This window comes from Lissotriton helveticus, chromosome 11 (assembly GCF_964261635.1).
Source record: "Lissotriton helveticus chromosome 11, aLisHel1.1, whole genome shotgun sequence".
NCBI classification, from domain to species: domain Eukaryota; kingdom Metazoa; phylum Chordata; class Amphibia; order Caudata; family Salamandridae; genus Lissotriton; species Lissotriton helveticus.
In genome coordinates this window covers 215,622,161-215,641,238 of record NC_136072.1, presented here as the reverse complement: position 1 = coordinate 215,641,238, position 19,078 = coordinate 215,622,161, and the positions used below count along the sequence as shown (strand labels likewise).

The following is a 19,078-nucleotide window of genomic DNA, read 5'->3' as shown; positions in this document are numbered from 1 at the left end:
TCAACTCGAGGAGGGCGTCAATAAACCTGGAGGCAGGGCCAGGTGGGCGGTAGATGTACAGACCAGACATTGTGAAGTGTGGGCTAATTGTGATTTTAAATCGGGCGCATTCACAGTCAGGAAGAGCTTCTTTAGTAAATGAGCAGGTGAACTGCTTCTTATAAATTACCGCAATGCCACCGCCTCTTGTATCGCGGTTTATAGTAGACATGTGATAATCGTCTGGAAGCGTGAGATTGGGAATGGCAGACGCGCCATCCCGTAACCAGGTTTCGCAAAGAAAGAAAATGTCATGGTTCTCATCCAATATGAGGGAGTTGATCTCTAGATGGTGTTTGGTGAGTGACCTGACATTGAGTTGAAATATCGTGAGGGGGAAGGTAGTAGGTGTACATCGTTTTCCTTGAATGTGACTTGGGCTGTCAACGGTGAAGTGGCAAGAGTTGCATTGGAGATTCGTGTGGCCAAGGATGCCATTCACGTCAATACATCTCTGACTGTGGTTTAAGGCAAGAAGATTTTCACGGTCGTACCGTAAGGGCATATGAAACATGGTTAGACCAGGGGGACTGGCGAATGGCGATGTCGTGGCGATGACGGGCGCAGACGGGCCTGCCTTAAGCGCGCCTTCGGCGCGCAATCGGCGCGCCCGCTGCGCTCGTCCGCTGCGCTTCCTATGAAGGCACATATTTTATAGGAGAGGGAGGGGTGAAGGGAAGGGGCGTGGCCTGTCCGAGAGGCGTATCTCGTGGCTCACAATGGCGTCGCAAATACCATCAATCAAACAAACGCCCGCATCAGCGATAAATCCGCTGTGCAGGGGGATGAGGCAGCTTAAGTGAGTGGTGCTCAGAGGGTGAGTGAGATTTCTTATTAAAATCAAGAATGTATCACAAAATAAACACAGCAGTTTTTAAAAACAATTCTATCACGCACCTCCCGGCTTCCTCAACGGCCTCACCAAACTGAACCACTAGCCTTTGCAGCCCTGACGGAGTTCTAGATATAAGTAGCCTTTCATCTGCAAAAAATAGTGCTGGCACTCATTGTCCTGCAAGTTTGTGGGGGGGGTCACCTTTGCAGTATATTAAACATTCACTCAGAACATTAATGTGAAGGATGAAGAAAGTAGACGTGAGGACACAACCTTGCTTTACTCCTCTATTCAACCTAACCCGGTCAGTCAACTCACCCTCTAGCCTCCACCTGACAAGGGCATAATTGTCCTTGTGGCGTCTAATGATAGTTTGTAGAAAATTCTTTGGAATCTCCATCTTGTTTAGGACTTCCACAGTTTCTTCTGGGGGACTAAATCGAATGCGGCTCGTAGGTCGACAAACACGACATACAAGTGATCCTTTTTAACTGTCACATATTCCCATAGTATCAATAGGAATCAAAAAAGCTGATCAGTGGTGTTAGTACTACCTCTAAATCCCGCCTGCTGGTGTGACAATATATTCCCATCCTTCAGCCAATCAAGAAGTCTGTTCAGCAATTGCAGACAAAATGTTTTTTGTTAAAAGTCAATGAGGCAGATGGGCCTTAATTTGCCGGATTGGTTTTGTGCCCTATTTTAAAAATGGGCCCTACTTCGGCACCCAGCCAAGAGTTAGGAATGCCTGCCTCTTTTAAAATAGCGGTAAAGGTATAACTTAATATCACACTCCAAATAATAGGTTCAGAGAGAAAAAGGTCCCCGGGGATTTTATCTAGACCTGGTGCTTTGCCCTAGTGCAGAGTGTTAATAGCGTCCTAAGTCTCTTCTATAGTACAAATAAGTGGGTCTATATCAAGGTCTAGTGCTGGATAATCAGTAATACCTCGGTTAACATCCTTTTGACCTGCATACAATCGTCAAAGTGCTCTTCCTAGGTCTGTGGCAGTATGCGGTAGTTTTCTTCTCCAATTATACCTTTAGACCCTTTTGATATTAGGTGCCAACATTGTTTACTATCTTTGACTCATGCTCTGGCTAGCATATCTCTCCAATAACCTTTATGCCAATTCCTATTAGCCTCTGTCTGAGCATTTGTATATGCCTTCCTTTTGTATGGCTACCATGGTTCTTGAGCTTTTCTTGACTGCTTCCAATAAAGTTTGTCTAGCTAGCTTACATGACTCAATCAATGTATTTATTATGTTTTGGCTCTCAACGAGGGCCACATAAAATTCACAATACAAATTACATACAGAAGGGAAAAATTCAATCAACACACACGAGACTAATTGCATCCATTGACAAATAGACAAGAGAGAGCAATGTCAAACCTCTCCTAAACACCTTAATAAATAGCTAAAAAACCTTTAAAGAAATTAAAAATGTGGAAGCAAAACATTTCATTTGGAGGACAGTATAAAAATTGTAGAAAAGTATTCACATTAGAAATACCTAGTCGAAGACATATTGGTTTTAACCATTTAAGCCGCAATTGACATGACTCGTCGAACCAGGTGTTCTTATTTCTGGCTATTGTTTTACCTCTGGTTCCCTTGTAAAAAATCTTTTTGATGTTACTGAGTAGGTTCGTAAATGTGACTACCAGAGGTTGCTTCTCAGATCCCCTAATGCTCATGTTGATTAGAAATTGTACCACTATATGATAAGATTTGTGCCAGTGTCAGCATTGCTAACAATAGTAGGCCACTTAACCCTCCTTCTGTTGTTGCGAAGGACAGTTGGAGTGGGCAGGATTGTAATTGAGGGAGGCCTAAATGTGTTAAGCACATCTGTTAATAGTAAGGTTAAGGCATTGTGGTCGCTGTCGAATCTCTCAGTTACCAATATTTCAACCAGCTTGGGCTAAAGAAGTACATTGAGGACAAAATAATCAATCCTGTTTTGCAGTTAGCTCTTTTGAATGTATGTCCAAGCTTTAAGTCAGAGGTGGAACACCCATTCACAGCCCTCAGCCCAAATTTCAGGGAAAGAGAGGTGACTTAAAATGCTCCCCCCACATTTCCGGCTGGCTTTTCCTGACTCAAGGATGTGATGCTGAATGCGGCATCCTCTTAGTTGGTTACATTTTTGATTACCTCAAGGGGCTCAAAAGTTGTGTTTAGGTTCCCTGCGATGACTATATTATATGATGACCCTTCCCTTTCAAGGCAATAGTCTAGTTCGATTCGGATGGGAAATCTGTTGTAAATATTACCCAGGAGCAATGAGTTTTTTATACTGGTACCTTTGATGTTCAAGGCCAAAATATTACTTGAATCTTTGTAATTCTTTTGTAATGCGTGCCCCCAGATCAATTTTAATCCAGATAATGGGTCTACCTGCAGGGCAGCCCTTCTTTGAAGGTACAGCTTCGGCACTATAATTGGTGAAACCCATTCTAAATATTTGTTCAGTGGCCCAGGTGTCCTAAAATAGACATATGTTGTAGTTATCCACAAATTTCCCCTACTCTTCCTTAATGATTCTAGACCTGATACCTTCTAGGTTCCAAGACAGAAGTCTCAGTTTCTTTGTAGGATCAGGAGTTAATAAGGATTGCCTAACCTCTTGGGGGGCTGCTGTATAAGGGTGAATTGTGGCCTAGTCATTGGAGATAAGGACTGCCTCACCATAACACTATTTGTTACGCCCCCAGTGGCTGGTTTATCTGTGAAGGGGTAACAGAGTGATCGCCTTCCTTTGAAGTGTATGACATAGCGTAATGGGGAGACAGTCCCTGAGCATGTCAGGTATGCTTGACCACTGGTTGTGAGTGGCCACTAGAGTTGTTATTGTTGGAATTAACAGTTCATTTCACAGGCTGTGGATTAGATACCAAGTTCTTGCTGGTTACAAAGTGTTTGAATTGAATAGATGAACTGTTAAGGGGTAAAGTGTGCAGGTCCAGATTGACTAGACCATCAACTAGGTCTCTACTAACCAAATCCAATGTTATATAGTCAATTTATTTGTCTGTGATACAGCGCCCAGCAGCTAATATGTCTGACCTTATAATGGAACTGCATTGCCTCACCTACCTTATCCAATGAGTAACTTTATTATTCAGCGCTTCGCTCAATTCTTCTAAGGCACAACCCACTTTGGGAATGTTTGTCATATCCACTTTATTGCTGGGCCCTCTTAGTGATCCCCAGGGGCTGCCTATGTTTGCCCCTCCATTCCAGGCTTTTCCCTTTTCATCAACAGAGCGCGGTCTCCCAAAAAATGAATTTGGACCAAACACCCCTGGTGGAACAGTTGCAGAGGTAAGTTCTGGCTCTGGGTATATTTCCCCTAACACATCCCCGTCTTTGTAGAGTCTGCCCTGTGACCCCTGATCTATGTGTGGATTGGGAAGTAAGGTAAACCTCCCCGAGTTGGAAAAAGAGGGAATTGGAGTTTGGAAGCGCTGATAGTGCTGATGGTGTGTGTGATTGTTTTCAGGTTTGTTCTGGGGTACAAAAATCATAGTTTGTTTGGAGATCCCTGAGCTCCTGAGTTCCTCTCCCATATCCGCCCAATCTCTACTCTGCATGTTGGTGTTACCCATATTCATCCCTCTATTTGTACTTAAGGCATGCCCTGCTAAGCTGGTCCATGAGAGACCCTGTAGTTTTTCTCAGTGATAGTACCTCCAGAGTTAATTAAGGCTTCTATGTCGTCCACTAAGCAATTAGCTGCAGCACTCGCTGCAGGCCATTTAGCTTGTTTGGGGGCATCTTTACGGCGTCCCTTGGCTTTCTGTTTGCCTATCCTGCTAAAGCAGGTGAGTGACACTGGGACTGTAACAACAGTTGGCCAGGATGGCAGTAACACTTCCCCCTCAAAGGAGCTATGTATTCTCTTGCCAGATCTTCAAAGAAAGAAAAAGGGAAGAACAAGAGCAACTGTACTTGAAAATGCTCTTGGTGACAAGGTCCTCCTCAAGAGCTCTTTGTCCTCTAACAGAAACCAAGGCAGGTGGCCCAGCCCAGCCTCCTCCAGGCTCTGATGGGCGCGGCGGGCCCACCCGGGCGTATCCCGTGCCACAGAACTGCGCTGTCAATTGAATGCACCACCGAGTGCGCAGGCAATCTCGGTAGACCGGGGAGTCTGGGAGGCGTAGTCTTCCCCTGGCCCGCTGTCTCCGGTAAAGTGCAGGAGCAGGCAGGGCTGAGGACACTGGCCGTTGGGCCGCAATGTCAATTTAATGCACCTCCGGGTACGCAGGCAATCTCAGGAGACCGGGGAGTCTGGGAGGCGTAGTCCTCCCCCAGCCCCATGTCTCCAGTAAAGTGCAGGAGCAGGCGGGGTTGAGTATTTTTACAATATTTTTACTATATTTTAGGGCGAAATTCATCCTTGTGTCATTTCTTGGCAGAAAGATGCGTTTCAACAAAAGCACCACAAAGAACACCCTCTCACTCTCTGTTGTTTCAGTGCATTTGCAGTGCTATTTAGCAATTTGTGCTACATTTTTAACAGCAAATGGAGAGTATTTATGTGAAGTGACTTAAGTGAGTTAATGGCATAATTTATGAATTGCGCATCATAGGCGTGGTGCGCAATTCTTAAAATTACTTGAATGACGCTGTTGTAATTAAAATTTCTCCCTGGTCTAATGTTATGTTGAAGGTACATAGGATTCCTCATGAGAGGAGATCTAGAAAAGGATTTTAACTTAAAGATTTATTTTTGAGAGATAAGTCTGATCTGAATATTTTTTCTTTGCCTTTTAGGGAGAAATATTTTGATAACCAAAAAAAGCAACACATGACAAAAGATGAAGTCCCTTTTTTATACCTATATTTATGAAGCACTCCACAAGCTAATGCGGTCAATTAATACATTTTCTTTGAGTTATGGCTGAAAACAATTGGAAAGTAAGCTCAACTAAAAGGTTGGACATCATGGGCAGTATTACAAAAGTATCTCAGTAGAACAGGCATGTGAAAATTCAGGAAATATCCTTGCTGATGGCATCTCATTCCTTCAGATTCAAAAGTCACTCAAGGTACCGGTAGGAGCTTTTGCCGGGAGAACATCTTCTGCAAGACATTTTGTGCTTCAACCAGTAATGTTGGAGGGTTCACTGTTACAATATTAATGTTAAAAATATAGAGGTAAAAAATATGGATGCAAAAATATAGACTGCAAAAATAATGACTCCCTATACTTAAACAGGTAAGTACAACAACATTGAAAAAAATATCAATGTAAAAAACTATAGTTGTACAAAATATCGAATTTTACATATATACATATATATATATAATAAAATAATACATGTTAAATATGTTAAATAATAAAATTAATATAAACAAATTAAGTACATTTAATATAAAATGTTAGAAGTATAATAATATATTTATTTAAAAAAGGTTAAACACACATACCTATTAATTCATATATATTTACTTTAAACCATTTAATAAACTATTAATTTTCATTTCATGTTATCATTTAAACTTATATAAAAATGTACAAATATATATGTATTTACCAATAACATAAAATCGGATTAAAACAACATTATATAATAAATTAAAACATTAAACTATTTGAAGATTTTCAAATTTGAATTTCCCACTCCAGTGAGTGCAACAGTAGGGAAAGTGTTGTATAGTAGAGGGGTAGAAATTACTATTCCCACACAAGTGTGCGCAACAATAGGGCGCAACAATAGGGAAAGTGTTAGATAGAGGAGGGGTAAAAATTACTATTCCCACTCCAGTGAGTGCAACTGTTGGTAAAGTGTTGGATAGCGGGGCGGTAAAAACAGACTATTCCAATTCCAGTGAGTGCAACAGTAGGTAAAGTGCTGAATAACGGAGGGGTAAAAATTACTATTCCCACTCCAGTGAGTGTAAGGTAATTTAACAGTAGGGAAAGTGTTGGATAGCGGAGGGGTAAAAATTTACTATTCCCACTCCAGTGAGTGCAACAGTAGGGAAAGTGTTGAAATGGCGGAGGGGTAAGAATTACTATTTCCACTAGAGTGAGGGCAATGGTTGAGAAAGAGTTGGATAGTGGTAGGATAAAATGTACTATTTCCACTCCAATAATCATAGAAGTAGGGAAGGTGTTGCATAGCGGAGGGGCAAAAATTACTATTCCCACTCCAGTGAGTGCAACAGTAGGGAAAGTGTTGGATTGCAGAGGAGTAACAATTAATATTCTCACTCCAGTCAGTTCAAAATTAAAAACCACAAAATTTTAATAGCAATACAAATATTTTACAACTAAATACATTGAAAAATATATAAATATGTTAAAAATTCGAATACAAATATATTTAATATTAAAAAAAATAAAAAATAAAAAAACACACATTATAATGTTAAATACATATAACAAATACCTACAAATGTTATATGAAAATACATAAAAAATAAGTTCCAAACAAACAAATATTTTCAATTACAAATTATTTAGAATCAAAAACATTAATTATTACATAAATTTACTTTTTTATTTCTTACCCTATACCACCACACAATTCACAACCCACATGTAAATTAAAAATAAATGTACTGCCTCAAGTAACATAATTAAATACACAATTAAAACGTATTTTCAATTAACAAATGGATAGTATTTAACAACTAATTATAAAGTAATTGAAATTAATGTAATCCCCACATTGTACCCCTATGACAATAAAACACACACACAAAACATATAAACAAATATTAAACATAAATTAATTAATTAATATTAGTCAACTAATTTATGATTAATTAAACAAAATGTACTTCCAACCCTTTACCCCTAAAAACCCCACAGCCCACACCTAAAATTAATTACACAAATTCCATATTTAATTTATTTTCAATGTATTAATTAATTTTGATTAAGAACTAATTATCAATTAATTAAAAATAAATTACTTCCCACCATTTAACCCATAAACCCTACAACCAACATGTAAAAATATCACATAATTACCATAAATAATTAACAATTAATTAATGTTAATTAACAACCAATTAATAATGAATTACAAATAAATTACTTTCCACAATTAAGCTATAAAATCTAAATAAAATAAATAAAAAATTATCATTAATTTCTTATAATTAAATTACTTCCCACCCTATTCCGATATAAACCCACAACTCGCTACGGAACAAAAAAATGCAAAAAAAAATTAATTCATAACTGCTAAAAATGTAACACATATATTAAAAACATCAGCAATACTTATACAAAAAACATACATCACATACATTTAAAATATAAACTGAAATACATAACACTAATTAAAAAAACGATATTTCAAACATCTATATTTTTGAAAACAATATTAATGACTTCTATATTTTTTTTAATTATATTTCTTACCTGAAATGTTATATTCTTGACCAGGATATTCTTGCTGTCGATATTTCTGGATCACAATATTTTCTACTCGATATTTGTGTAAGTCGATGTTTCCAACTTGATATTCTATCTCAGCACCATAATGGAGCAAAGAATTAAGTAAAATGTTGCAAAATCTGCATAAACCGAAATTTTTACATTTTGTGTGCATGAAAATCATTTAATTCAGTCTTACTTGTGAACGACACAGGTTGTTTTATCGCTCCTGAAATACATACATAGTACAGAAGGGATGAAAATAGTTGTGCTTTCTCTTCTGCGATACTCTATGTGGAGGAGCAAACGCAGTGATTGTGCATAATAGAGTGGGTGTTTTATAATATATGGATAGTGAACAGACTCATTAAAATGAGGGTCATGTTTGCCCATGCATCTCCTCTATAACAGTAACACAGGTGCCCGGGCACAAAGGTCCTACAGGAAGTATTAAGTGTGTACCACCGAAAAAGTGGGGTACAGAAATTTGACAATCTGGCGACCTTTTCCTGAGAAAGTAAAAATTGTCTAGTAGCCCTCCAGAATTGATCACTCCGCCAGTGATGTGCCTGTGGGTGCAGTTTGTAGCCGCAGCCATCACTACAAGTGTCTTTAGTAAGTGCCTTAAGTACCCAGTTGTCCATAGACTACCTGCTGAATATCACACATTTCTGAGGACACCACCTCTTTGATTCTCTATAGTTCTCTATCCAACACATGTGCAACTCTTAAGGCATCACACGACCTTGGTATCCTTAAAGTCCAATATGAAGGGATTTGGTCAATCTGAGGTGCAGAATTCTTTGTAACTCTGAGCCTCTGTTATGTAATGCTATGTGTTTTTCTGTATAGAGCACAACTCACCCCAGAGGGTATCTTGGTGCTGAAAGCAGGAGTAGCAAAGGCCAAGCCTGGGCCGAGGCCAGTCAAAGAGCCTTATCTTCAGTTTCTTGCAGAAGAACTGAGGAGATGGCTCTGATGTGCAGAGGCAGTTTGTTACAGGCTATGGAAGCAAGGTAGGACAAAAATGTCAGGTGGATGTGGTTCTGCGTATTCAATGGCTTTGTGCAAGTAGTAATCTGACTGAGCTTAGGTGTCTGGTATATTGGAAATGAGAACTGGGAATTACAGTAGAAATTGGGATTGCACTTAAATTCCTACATGCTCTTCTCACTTCCCACTTCTAGTCCTTTTTCCATTGTGAGTATTTCACCAGTTTCGTCCTACTAAGATCTCCACAGGGACGACCCTCAGATGTGCAATATTCCTTCACGCTTGTAAAACTGATTCAGCCACCATTATTATGTTTATGGCCAAATCGTAATCATCACATTTCTTTTAATGAGGACTTTCCCTTTAGTTCAATCAAAGAGTTAACTCATGTCATTGTAGACATCATTGTGCTTCTATTGTTGGGAACAGTTCTAATCTGCACCAGGTACACAAAAGGAGGGTACATACTGTTGTAAACCATGTCAGTTCTTGCAGTGTGTAATTGGCTCGATTACAAAGCCAACATAAGAATACTTTTCGCTGACAAGTGACAATCTCATACCTGTTGTGTCACAGCAGCAGCCAAGTTTCCACCAGCACTGTCCCCTGACACACAAATTCTTTCTGGATCAACATTGTACAGGTGAAGAATTCCTTTTTGTAGGAAATACTTTGTAACAGCATATGCATCTTCAAATGGTGCTGGAAAATGATGAGCGGGTGCTAACCGGTAGCTGCAAGAGAAACAATGTGTTAATTCAATCTCTTTGGTAAACTACCAGATACCACACAGTTCCTTGTGTGGTGATGTAACCCCAAGCTCAAATGATGTAATAGATTACAGAAATTCAGACGGATTTTTTAAATTGATAGTTTTTGTCATTCCTTTCTGAAAAACATGACATCAAATCTAACCTTTTTGTTTTGTAATTATAGTTCAATGTTTGTGAAAATGTGTTAATTAGTCATTTGGAGCATAGACATTGAAAACATTGGTGTTATGTTTTCAGTCCTTTTGTAAAGTCACAATGTGAAAGTACCACCATAAGTTTTCCACATACATTCGAAATCGTCAGTTTTGTAAAAAGGCATGCCGCAATAGGAGGGCGAAATAAAATGTTAATAACATTTTGTTATTCTCATTTTATTTTTTCCTTTCTTTTACTGCTTCAAGGCAGTGGGGCAACGGAGGAGCCACCACTGCAAGTCTTGAACTGGCACATTTTAATGATGGGTGCAGTGCACGAGTCATACGTTTAAGAAACTAATTGGAAAGTCACAGTTTGTATCATAATAAAACACGAGTACACATTTCGAAAACATTAAAAACAAAATACTTACTCAACTGACACTACTACTGCGTTCAGCCTGTGCACAACCCATCTCGCGAGAAGATCGTATGGCTTCATGGCTGCAATTCAATAAGGTAAATCGTAAGAAAAATCTAGAAGGCTTTAAAACAATGATGCACAACTTCGAAACGATGCCTATGTATTATGATTATTTCAATATTGCTATTTAAAGTTATACAGTTAATTGTTATAGTAACATAATTATAGGGTTTTGTAAGGTAAGTGATATATAAACCACTGTTGTTTGTAGTTTCCTTTCCGACTTCCCAGTTTATGGTTTTTATTCTCGTCCATGAAATAGAGAGATGTTTTACGTGTGCATGACATGTTTAGCTTTCTCTTGCTAGTAGTCTGGAACCATGTCTCACCTGTCACCCACAGGCATTTTGAAGTAAAGTTAATATTTGGATTGGATTTGCCTCAAGAGTGATATAAAACAAATTTTAATAGCGCAAACTTAACTTGCGAAATTCCTAATTTTCACACTAAAGTCCAACTGCACTGGAGCTTTTCAACCTTCACGTATGTTTCAGATTTTTTGCAAACTCGTGGGAATAAATGCTGCACAATGGTGTGCGCAGAGTTATGGTGACTGGTGGAGAAATGCCACTTTTAGAAGTTGGCATTTCTGTGTGCTGAGTGTCTGCCTGCCTGATGTGAATTGCATGTCTGGCTTGTGATTGACAGGAGCTGAGAGGTGTGGGTGGCTCCAGGAGACAGGGTGAGCCAGCCCAGTGGTAAATAGAGGGATCTGCATCTAGATGAATAGGGCTGTGCCTTCCCTCCACAATGCTGGCTCCACCCCCTTTGGTGTGTCTGATCACTGAGCCCCCACCTGACAAAGGGGAGAGGAGCTGGGCAAAACAAAGTGCTCCAAATCCCCCCTAAACCAGTTCTGACTGTTATCCCCAAGCCTAGTGCTGTGACACAAAGGGATTTACTGATATGAATATAGGGGCTGTGACCCCATGAAAAGTGTGGAGTCTTGGTGTGCTGTTCCTGCTGGGGCATGCTGCTGCTGGGACCCAGGGCGGCTGCCATGAGGGCTTGGCTCCCTGGGCCCTGCCTTGCCCCTGGACCTGGAAGACCTTTTTGGGACCCTTCTGCTTTGCTTTTTATTCCAGGACCTTACACAGACTTTTGGCAGCACCTTTGCGCCCTGGGAGCCCTGTGCTTTATTTCTTTTATTTTCCCTAATGAAGGAGAATGTGGGGCAGCGCGGTGTTGAGCTGCAGCCCTTGCTGAAGGAATCCCCATCCCTTATGCCTTTTTTGGCGGGTGCCCACCCCGCTTTGATGCTGTGATTATCATTATCTTGGCGGGTGCCCACCCAGCTTATTCTTATTTCAAGCCATGGGTGCCCAACCCACATGGCAGTATTGGATTTATTTACTTTTATGTATGTGGGTGCCCACCCCTCATTTTCCGCCCTAGCGCGTTCCCACCCTGCTTTGTATAATTTAAAGAAGAGGGAGCCTACCCCTCATTGCCGCCAAAGAAACAAGATCTCCACCGCCGTCCATGGCCCGTCTGGTTGTGGGCGGGTGGACGGAAGCGGAACAGGAGATACGGAGGCAGCGTCTGCTCATTAGGGGCTCCCGCGTGCGAAGGGAAGCCCTGTGCGCTGCACAGGAGGGAAGTCGTCCAGAGCCTAGTGGGCTCCTCGGGTGAAGTAAAGTCCTGGGTCGCAAGAGGGGGGTCGGGTGAAGAAGAGGCAGCTGCAGCAGGCCGCGACTGAGCAATAGCCCAGGCGGGGCTCCCGGGGTGAAGATAGAGCCCTGCGGGCCGCCGCAGTGGGTCCAAGTGCAGCCTCCCCCACAGAGCCTGGTAAGTGAGGGCTTGTCCTTTTTGGCTTTCCTGTGTGGTCCAGCCGTTGCAGGCTGCTCCAACGTGGGCAAGTTTATTTATCAGCCTATTTACATTTATAGCTGCCCTGCTTGCTAGAGGGCAGCTGTCACGCTTTGGGGGCATGATGTTTAGAGAGCCCCAATGGGGCCCCGAGGGCACAGTCATGTCAGGGCCCCCTCCCATGACTCACAGCTGGCCGCACCAGCGCAGGCACCTGCAACGTTTGACACGATGTCCCAAGGGCCCAGTGAGAGCCCAGGCCCTTATTTGATCGACACAGCTGCCCAGCAAGTAGTGGGCAGCTGCTATGTTTAGGCCATTCAATCTGAGGGGACATGTCTGAGTTAGGAGTGAGATGTACTCCTTTGCTACATATCTTCACAGCTGCGCAGCACTTAGTGCCAGCTGCTACGTTTAGGTTTACGCAGTGGCACACTCTGGATTCCGCTGCTATGCAGCAGCCATGACATTCTGGACGGAGGACATTTGATCCCCTTTGGAGATGGCCAGTTGGCCAGGGGGACTGGGAGGTTTGTAGGGCGCCAAGCCCTAATGTGATTTATGTCTACTATGGTCTTTATTAGGAGACTATCCCCCAGATGCATCAACAATGCCATTTGAGATTCCTTATTAGCGAAAAATAAGGATTCGCTAATAAGGAATAGCAAAAGGCTATGCATGAAGAAATCGCTAAAAAATTGCGATTTCTTTATATTCCCTAATTGCGACTCGCAATTAAGGAATACCTCCCCAATCATTCCTATGGGCCTAGAGGCCCATTAGAATGAATGGGAAGACATTCTAAATTTGCGAATCGCAATTAGCGAATCGCAAATTGAGAATGCAATTTCAAGGGTGCAGGGGTGTCCAAAGGACACCCTGTTGCACCTCTTAAATTGATCTGTGCACATATGTTGTGCACACACATGCCTTTAGGGCATGTGTGTGCGCAACATGAAACTTTTTCAAAGTTTTTGCAAATTACCATGAAGTTGAACTTCATGGTAATTTGCTACTCCTATTAGCGAAATTGCTAATTTTTTAACTTTGATGCATTGCATTTAAGGAATCTCAATTTGGGATTCCTTAAAGGCAATCGCAATTTAAGGAATCTCAATTTAGAGATTCCTTAAATTGCGATTTTTGCATTTGGGATGATGCATCCCAAATGCAAAAATACCGGTCGTAAAGGGGCAGATTCTGAGAATCTGTCCCTTTGCGAGCGGTTTTTAGCTTCATGCATCTGGGCCTATGTGCTAAATGTGATTTATGTGATGCTAGGAAATGTGATTCATATAGTATGATTTACGACCTCTAACTGTGGCTTTTATGATTATGAGGTTGGTTTGCATATTATGGTTTATGCTAGTAAGATTATGTTCCACTGTGAGATTTATGCCCCTAAAGTTAGTTATGCTTAGGAGGTTAGGGTCTACTGCGTTTAGACTTATGAGATGATTGCATAATGTGGTTATGCTGGTGAGGTAGGCGCAGAATGTAATTCACGCCTAAGGTGATACTGTGCATAATGTAGTTTATGTTACAGGTTGATGCTAAGCACAGTGATCACCAGATGTTACTGGTTGTACCTTATGAGATGTATTACTTTTACTAAGGTCCCTTTGTGGTGGTTCTAACAGTGGTCCAGTGGGCCTTGTCACGTGTAAACAATCCCTTGTAAATATGACCTAGTGCCAGGTGGCACCATGTATATTATGTGTTTACTGTTCTAATGTGTTATGAGAATACAAAGGCTATTTTTGATTTAACCTTGGGTGGAGTTCCTTTTGTGGTGTGCCTGGGATGTTATTGCTGTGTGCGTGCGCAAATGCTTTACACATGACCTCAGGGGAAAGCCTGACTGCTCGTGCCAATCTACCAAGGGGGTGAGCAGGGGTTATCTTTGGTGTGTAACTCCCTTGCCCAGACTACAGTGGTGGTCTCTGCCTGGCTTTGGCACAAGCCTTAGCCAACCAGAGATCCCAATTCTAACACATGTAGTGATACATCACTTTTTACATGCAAAAATGGTCATCAAAATATTTTCTAATTAAATTAAAATATATTTTTGAACATTAAAATATATTTATTTATATTTTTGACTAGTTAATTTAATTTAATGTTATTTCTTATCGGGTTTTATTTTAACTCCGTAACTCCATGTGTGGTGCTGAACTTACTCCAGCTCTGATCTGGAGTCCTGTACTGCTGTTTTAGATCCCTTTTTGGCCAAAGTACCGTTAGAAGGCTCCAATCAGAAACTTCCATCAGAGGAATGGTGCGAGACACTCGCCCTGTTCTTTTGTGAAAAAATAGATATCATTCAGGCTAGTTTTCAACCTCCTAGTGTGGGAAATGACATACCAGATGTTGCTTTAGGGTTGGTAGAAAACCAGGAAGAGCCGGTCCATGACCAAACCATCAGTACTGAAATGAGCTCTCTGAACTCTTTCTCTCCAATCATCTTGGATAACTCTCTGCAAGCCTTAAAATGCCTCAAATCAGGTTCCCCGCTAGATCCGGCCCCCTCCTTATTCTTGCCTTGGGGGCAGAGGCTATTAACCCACTCATGGACCAGATACTGAACACTTACCTCTAGTCAGCCACATTACCTACCAAATGGAAACAAGCGCAGGTAATCCAGCTGCTTAAAAAAGCCCAGGCAGACCCCTCTAACCCATCCAACTTTAGGCCAAACTCCATCCTTCCTGCCTTCTCTAAACTTCTAGAGAAACATGTGAACCAGCAGCTATCATTAAACCTTGAAAGGAACTGCCTACTTTAACCCAGCCAGTCGGGCTTTCACCCTAATTACAGTACCGAAACAGCACTGCTGGAGGTAGTTGATTTCATCCGACTTGGTCTGGAAGTGGGCGCTGTTGGTCCTGTTAGACCTATCCGATGCTTTTGATACAGCCTCACACCAGATCTTCCTGACACGTCTCCACTCGATTGGTATTTGGGGGGTTGGCCTGGAAATGGCTGGCATCTTTCATCGAGGGGAGGGGCAGGAATTATGGTGTCATCCCTACTCAGCCATGTCTCACAAGCTGAAGGTTGGTGTCCTGCAGGGCTCTGCCCTGAGTCTGACTTTGTTCAAAGTGTACCTCACACCTTTGCCTACGTTAGTGGAATCCTTAGGGGCAAAAATGGTGTCTTACGCAAATGACACCCAGCTGCTGTTCATGTAGAAGAACAACGAGCCCTGCCCTGGCAAGTTAATTAGTGCCTGTCTTTCAGCGGTATTTGGGTGGCTGGCCGTGACCCCGCTGAAATGTAATATGGAAAAGATTAAGCTGCTTTTCTTTGGCTTGAATGCAGAAACACAGCTGCAGTCCTTCTGGCCACCAGATGCACCCACCCCGTCATAAAAAATCAGGTGGTGAAAAACGTAGGTTTTGAATTTGATAATCAGCTACTATTTAATACCCATTTAAATTTGGTAGTGGGCACTTGCTTTGCTCTCCTGCGTCTTCTTCCAAAGATATTGTTCCTTCTGTCTGTGGCAGCCAGGCAACAGGTGAATCAAGCCCTGATCAAATCTCGTCTTGATTATGGGAACTGCCTTTACTTGGGCAAGCCCAGGTATCTGATGGACAGGCTTCAGCTGGTTCAGAATGCAGCGGGCCAAACTATCTTTGAGCTCCCCCTTGATGCTCACGTATCAAACCTTCTGAGCAGTCTCCATTGGCTTCCAGTAAGGAAAAGAATAATCTTTAAGACACTACTTGTGACTCAGAAAGCCTTATACAGAATGGGCCCTGGCTACCTAAAACACAAGATCTTGCTTGAAATCCCACAGGAAAATCTCCATTCCTTGAATCTCTTCCTAGCCAGCACTCCACGTATTAAAAAAGCCAGGTTGGGGGGAAAGGCCCTCTCTTTTCTGGGCCTGTCTCTCTGGAACAAACTGCCTTTGACCCTCAGAAGCATTAAGTCTATACCTGTGTTCCGGAAAAAGCTGAAACATGGCTTTTCTCTACCCCATAATGCCCTCTCTTGCCCCACTGTTACCTTTTGGCATTCAGCGCCAGGACACTCCTTGGAGTAGCATTTGCGCTTTATAAATACCCCTACATAGGCAAAGAAGTGACGTTTCTGAATAGGAATGGGCATACTCCCTTGAGGGTGGTTAACCTCCCTTCCTGACCCCCTGCTTACTCCACCCATTCCCCTCCTCTTTAGTCAGAAGTATTCCCCATTTTCAGAAGTGAGCTGCTATGGGCCCCCAAAGTGGTATTCCGACAGCCAATCAGTGTGAGAACAACCGATTTGGAAAGTCTGTCCGAATCCGACATCGTAATACTTTCATCAGAAATGTGCTCTGTGGACCCTTACAAGTCGGCTGCCAATGACCCTGTTACTCCAAATGCAGTTTGGAATCGAGTCGGAAAATCCGAATGATTTCTGACTATCTTAATCGGGCGGGATGAACCCAAATGCCATTTGGATCCTTTCCGACTTACATCGTAATCAGCCCCATAGTATCCGGACAGTACAAGCAGATAAGTTCATATATGATCAGTTCTTTTTATAACTTAGTTGTTCAACAGTCAAATATAGTGGACACTGGAATTTCCAGCCTCCCTTTACTCTTCTAAACTTGGGACCAGACATACTAAGGATTTGTGCAAGGGCTTATGTGACTCTGAGTGAGGCATACAAAACTCCACAAAGAGCAGTGACTAATCAACCTTCTTGTGCAACACATATTTTATATTGACAGTTAACCCTCATACTTCATCATTATCTTGCACTAGAGGGTGTGTCTGGACACAGCCAGAACAAAACCTTAGATTTTAGTAAAACAGACACAAGCAAAGAGCCAAGTGGCATATCATATGATATATGTACATGTAACTTGTGTTGTTTATCCTAAAGCAGACATTTTACATATTTGACTCCTGTGCTGGTCTCCACAGAGCAGATTTGCCTTTTTTGACACAGCTCTGAATGATGCGGAACAGCCGGATTTAGGGTGAGTTCTGCAAGTGACATAATCTACAGGTGACTCTTACTAACGCTGGTGCTGGGCCATATTTCATGCAATGGTCAGTTCCATGAACGAAATGAAATATAAAATATGGACTACCTTGTGGCATCAAGAGAAAAAGACTGATACTTGGGCTTATTAGAGTCTTTGGGTTGTACGACGGTACAACTCAGGTAAAGACATTGCATGCCTTTACCATGCATTTTTTACCACGCATGCTTTTACCACGAACATGTTTTCACAATGCATGTCATTACCATGCATTGTATTTATTTATACAAACCTTGTATTTGTGGAGGAGAACCCCACACCCCCATCTTACCTTAAATCTGTGGTAAAGGCATGCGTTGTAAAGGGATGTACGTGGCAAAAATATGCATGCTAAAAAATGTGTGGTAAAGGCACAACGTGGTAAACACCTCGCTGTAAAGGCTGTTTCCAGAGTCTTTGTCACACCAGCTTTCTTGAAGCCACAATGATCAAAAGATTGCACATAATTTATTGCATCTGAAAATTCAAACATTATGTATAGACTAGCTATGTTCCACAAGATGCAGTTTAGTCATTTGAAGTTTGCCTTTTTCACATGTTTTTGCCTGCTTATGTTTGGCTGCCATTCTCCACAGTGCCTACCAGCCAGGGCCAATTATTTCCTTCCTATGGCCTAAGACACCTCTCTAACTCAGTATATCATGTATCTGCATTTCTCCAAGTCAGAGAATTCAAGTGCCTTAAAAGGGTCCTAAGCAGTGTTTGAAAATGAGCCCATTGCATTTGCATGGTAGTGACTTCTTTTGGCAATTTGCAATGCCTTGAAGACTACTCAGTGAGCTTAAATTACATCCACTAAGTCCTCACTGTCAAAGTGACTAATGTTAGTTCATGCAACCATTTCTGAATGCTACTAATGCAATATTAACACATTTAACATACGTCAGATCCTCAAATTATATTTGAAAGTCAAAGGATAGTATCCTGAATGAATTTAACATGATTACCACTGGACATGTAAATTGTATCCAGTATCACATTCTCTGCATATCCAGCATTTGGAGGGGCAAGCACTTAGATTGATTTCCTTGTCTTTGATTTCCTTGGGCTTCTTACTAGGATTGCTCCATGTCCTCCCATGGGTATTAAGCTTCCTGAGCCTTAAGTGATGGTAAATTAATGATATACTACTCCATGTGGATTTCTTCCACCTGTTCTACTGGTAAATCAGGCATCTGAACAGATGTGAGCCAGTCAGGCAATCCGTTTTACATGATTGAGCCCTTCCAGGGTTGTCCTGTACATACCCAATAGCAACAATCGAGGATTGCCTGGTTATGTTCTGTGGATTATAAGTTGTGGGGGCTTTCCTCAAGGACTTTCAAATGATATTCTCTGTGGCCTCTTTCCCTTACCTACAACATAATTTAAATAAATAGGGGTTTCCACATTTTAATCACCAACATGTTATCCACTAATCTAACCTCTACCGTGATTGACGTGATCTAACCTTGGCTATCCATACCTTCTCTTACAGATTCATCATTATACGTAACAACACCATTTACCTTATTGCTCATGAAAATAAATATACACCTTCATGCTGAACAGGACCCTGAAACA

At 41.5% G+C, this 19,078-nt stretch overlaps 1 protein-coding gene across 1 annotated transcript in view; it reads right to left on the bottom strand.

The window, feature by feature from the left end:
* LOC144792503 (arylacetamide deacetylase-like) overlaps nt 1–19,078 on the bottom strand; it is a 79,669-nt gene that overhangs the window by 15,797 nt on the left and 44,794 nt on the right. The window contains exons 3-4 of the mRNA XM_078667553.1: nt 10,613–10,682; nt 9,834–10,005 (exon numbers count right to left, since the gene is read on the bottom strand). Coding sequence (XP_078523679.1) covers nt 9,834–10,005; nt 10,613–10,682 — 242 coding nt within the window. The remainder of the gene's footprint in view (nt 1–9,833; nt 10,006–10,612; nt 10,683–19,078) is intronic.